The sequence below is a fragment of the Enoplosus armatus genome, chromosome 3 (assembly GCF_043641665.1).
Source record: "Enoplosus armatus isolate fEnoArm2 chromosome 3, fEnoArm2.hap1, whole genome shotgun sequence".
Taxonomy (NCBI): Eukaryota; Metazoa; Chordata; class Actinopteri; order Centrarchiformes; family Enoplosidae; genus Enoplosus; species Enoplosus armatus.
The window spans coordinates 13,693,311-13,696,217 of NC_092182.1; the positions used below are offsets into that span (position 1 = coordinate 13,693,311).

The 2,907-nt window shown below is 48.8% G+C and overlaps 1 protein-coding gene across 1 annotated transcript; it reads right to left on the reverse strand.

Moving 5' to 3' along the window:
- Positions 1-1,404, reverse strand: LOC139283175 (G-protein coupled receptor 61-like). Its single transcript, XM_070903141.1, has one exon. It carries the CDS (start codon positions 1,402-1,404, stop codon positions 1-3), a length of 1,404 nt encoding a protein of 467 aa, XP_070759242.1.
- Positions 1,405-2,907: the final 1,503 nt, after the last annotated feature.

The following is a 2,907-nucleotide window of genomic DNA, read 5'->3' on the forward strand; positions in this document are numbered from 1 at the left end:
TTAATTGTCTGTATATATATGGTTGTTTTTCGCCTGTTCAGTCTCAATAAATTCTGAGGTCTCCTCTGCAATTTGTCCAGGGATACGGAAATCAATTGGTATGGGTTGCGCTGGCTCCAGTGGTTGCGACTGAGCCACGGGGCAGCAGGCCTCCCCTTTAGGACTGGAGGTGCTGTGAGAGTTTTGAGGATCCAAGTTGCAGCCAGTGCCCTGAAGAAACTGAAGGAAATTCTCCTCTATGGATCCTTCACGGCTCGGCAGTCTGTCCTCCATCTCAATCCCTGCTCGACGAAACAGACAAGGCAGATGCTTGCCCAACTCCTCCCGGATCTGTCTGTTGAGGCAGCCATAGAAGAAGGGATTGGAGGTGAAGCAGAAGTAGCCGATCCAGGTGACCACCTCCTCCAGGGAGGCTAGAGTGGCTGGAGGGCTGGCAGCCAGTGCTGAATACAGGTGGAAAGTAAAGTAGGGCAGCCAGCAACAAAGAAATTGCCCACCTACTGCTGCCAACACGGCCGCAGCCTTTCCTCCCCCAAAGGGACGCTGCGGAGTCGCTCTGCCTGTCCCAGTCCCCGTCCCAGAGCTGGTAACCATCGTGGAACGGCTGCTGAGTGATTCTGACCGCTGGCGACGAGGTGTGTCCATCCAGGTAGGCAGAGGCCCGTGGTGCATGGCTGCTACCCGAGCCACTTTGAACATATTGCAGTACACAACAAGAATAACCAGTAGTGGACACAGGAAATACACCAGTGTAAACAAGACCATGAAGGCCAGGCGGTTTGACCCTCCCCCTGTCCAATGTAGTGAGCAGCGCCTGTGACCCTGAGCTGGGGGAGATGGGACTGCCCCACCTCCTCCTCCCCCAACCGCACTGCTCTCCAGAAGAGGAGCTCTTCCACCTTGCAGAAACCAAGCGAGCAGTGGCAGAGCAGACATGGCCAGGGCCTTGACCCATATCCCCACAAGCACTGACGCTACCAGGCCAACAGTCATCTTTACTTCATATCGCATCGGGTGTATGATGTAGTAATAACGTTCCACATTGATGACGGAGATAGAGAGGATGGCAGCGCTAACCAGGCACACACTGAGAAAGAGGTAGCTCCGGCACAGGGCCTCCCCAAAGAAGGCTCGGCTTGAGAGCATGCCAAGGGGCATCAGCACCAGGGCCGCCAGCAGGTCCACCACACACAGGTGGAAGACAAAGGCAAACTTGTGGAGCTGTGGGGCCTTGGCAATGACTGCCATGACAGCCACATTACCCACCACAGCCAGCAGATCCATGAGCAGCATGGCCAGCAGGGCTAGCGACTGGGACAGAGCCCAGCCCTCAGGCAGAGAGGAGGCAGACATGTTGGACATGAGCTGTGGAGGTGGGTGGGAGGAGTTCCACATCGGCTCCATTGAAGGGTGGGATGAGGCAGGCAAGCAGGATCAGTCACAGGCCCATCACCCATCCTTCAAAGCCAGGAAGTACGGCCAGAAAACAGCGGCTTGAAAATTAGGTCAAAAGCTGCCTTGTGGTCCGGAGGATGATGCTGCAACGTCAGGAGGTTCAGATTTTATGATTCCTGTCCATTTAGAAAGTCTTCTTGTCTGCCATCAGTCACAACCCACCCTATGAGAGAAAGACAGATGAAAATAAATTGTATGTTTGCATGTGTCACCTTTGCCCCAGCTACCATTAAGATTAATTCACTCGGATGAAGTTTTACAAAATCCTCCTTAGCTTCTCGAATCTCTGTTAAGGCAATCTTACTGATGAGGTAATCCAAAGCCTCAAACCAATTAACTCAATTTAGCATTATTCAAGGACGGGACACATTTTAGCAACATGCTGACGGAGTAAAATTATTTGAACAATCATAGGTCATCATGCAAAAGAGTTGAGTCGCTCCAACAGATTTTACACTTTTATTAATATTACAGTAAAGAAAAGAAAAAAGGTTAAAGATAAATCCAGTGTGCTCCTTTCCTGAGGAGCTGCAGGTGATGCTTTTCAAGCACACATCCTGTCAATGGATGAACACATGCTAATTCCCCAAAACCAATCCTATCACCAAATAGGTAATAGCCCTTTTCCATCACATCTACACCTGCTCTGAGAGCTCTTGTTGAATATGTAAACCCAGGGTCTAAACTGATTGTGTATGGCTACTTTATCTCAAAGAAAAACAAAAACACAATCGCAGATGCCTGGAAGGCCTTGCCGATGTGTATCCCTGTGTGTAGGTCCGAGGTTTTGCTTCTGTACATGTACTACAATAGCATGTCTGCCACAAAGGATGCCTCTTATTATGAGAGTGAATTTAATGATTCAAATAGAAAACCTGAGGGTATTCATAGGTTGCAGAGGCAGTCTGCATGCTGTATTAACTGTGCCTACAGACAACAAACAGACATGGGTGGCTGCTGCTATATGTATGTGTCAGATCAAGGAAATCCAGTTGCTTACTGCTATGAATGCTCTCTGCCACAGATGTAACAAAACCTTGGGTCGCTCTGTCTCCTGTCTGCAGTGATAACAGTATGAATCAGGGTAAAAACTGAGCTCTACCCCCCTAATCACCTATGAATGATTGCCCTCATTGAGCAACGTCTCTAAATCACACATAGGGGTACTCCCAATTCAGTTTAACCCTCCTGCCTGGTTTAGTCATATCTTACCGCCTACTCGTTTATATATTAATCATTAATGCATTACACCCACTGTATAAAGCAAGGCCCACATTCTATATATCACATTGCAATTGAATTAGATCCATCGTTGCGCTCAGCAGTATATAATCAGCAGATTAGAAGAAGAGGGTGAGAACAAGCGAGAAATTGTGGTGAGAATCGGGCAGCGTGAGGGGAAGAAACAGAGGAGAGAACAAGGCAGAGAGCATTATGTACCTGAATCAGAGT

Excerpts from the sequence above, each read along its gene's own strand:
- LOC139283175 (XM_070903141.1), bottom strand. The coding sequence starts at position 1,404 with ATGGAGCCGATGTGGAACTCCTCCCACCCACCTCCACAGCTCATGTCC.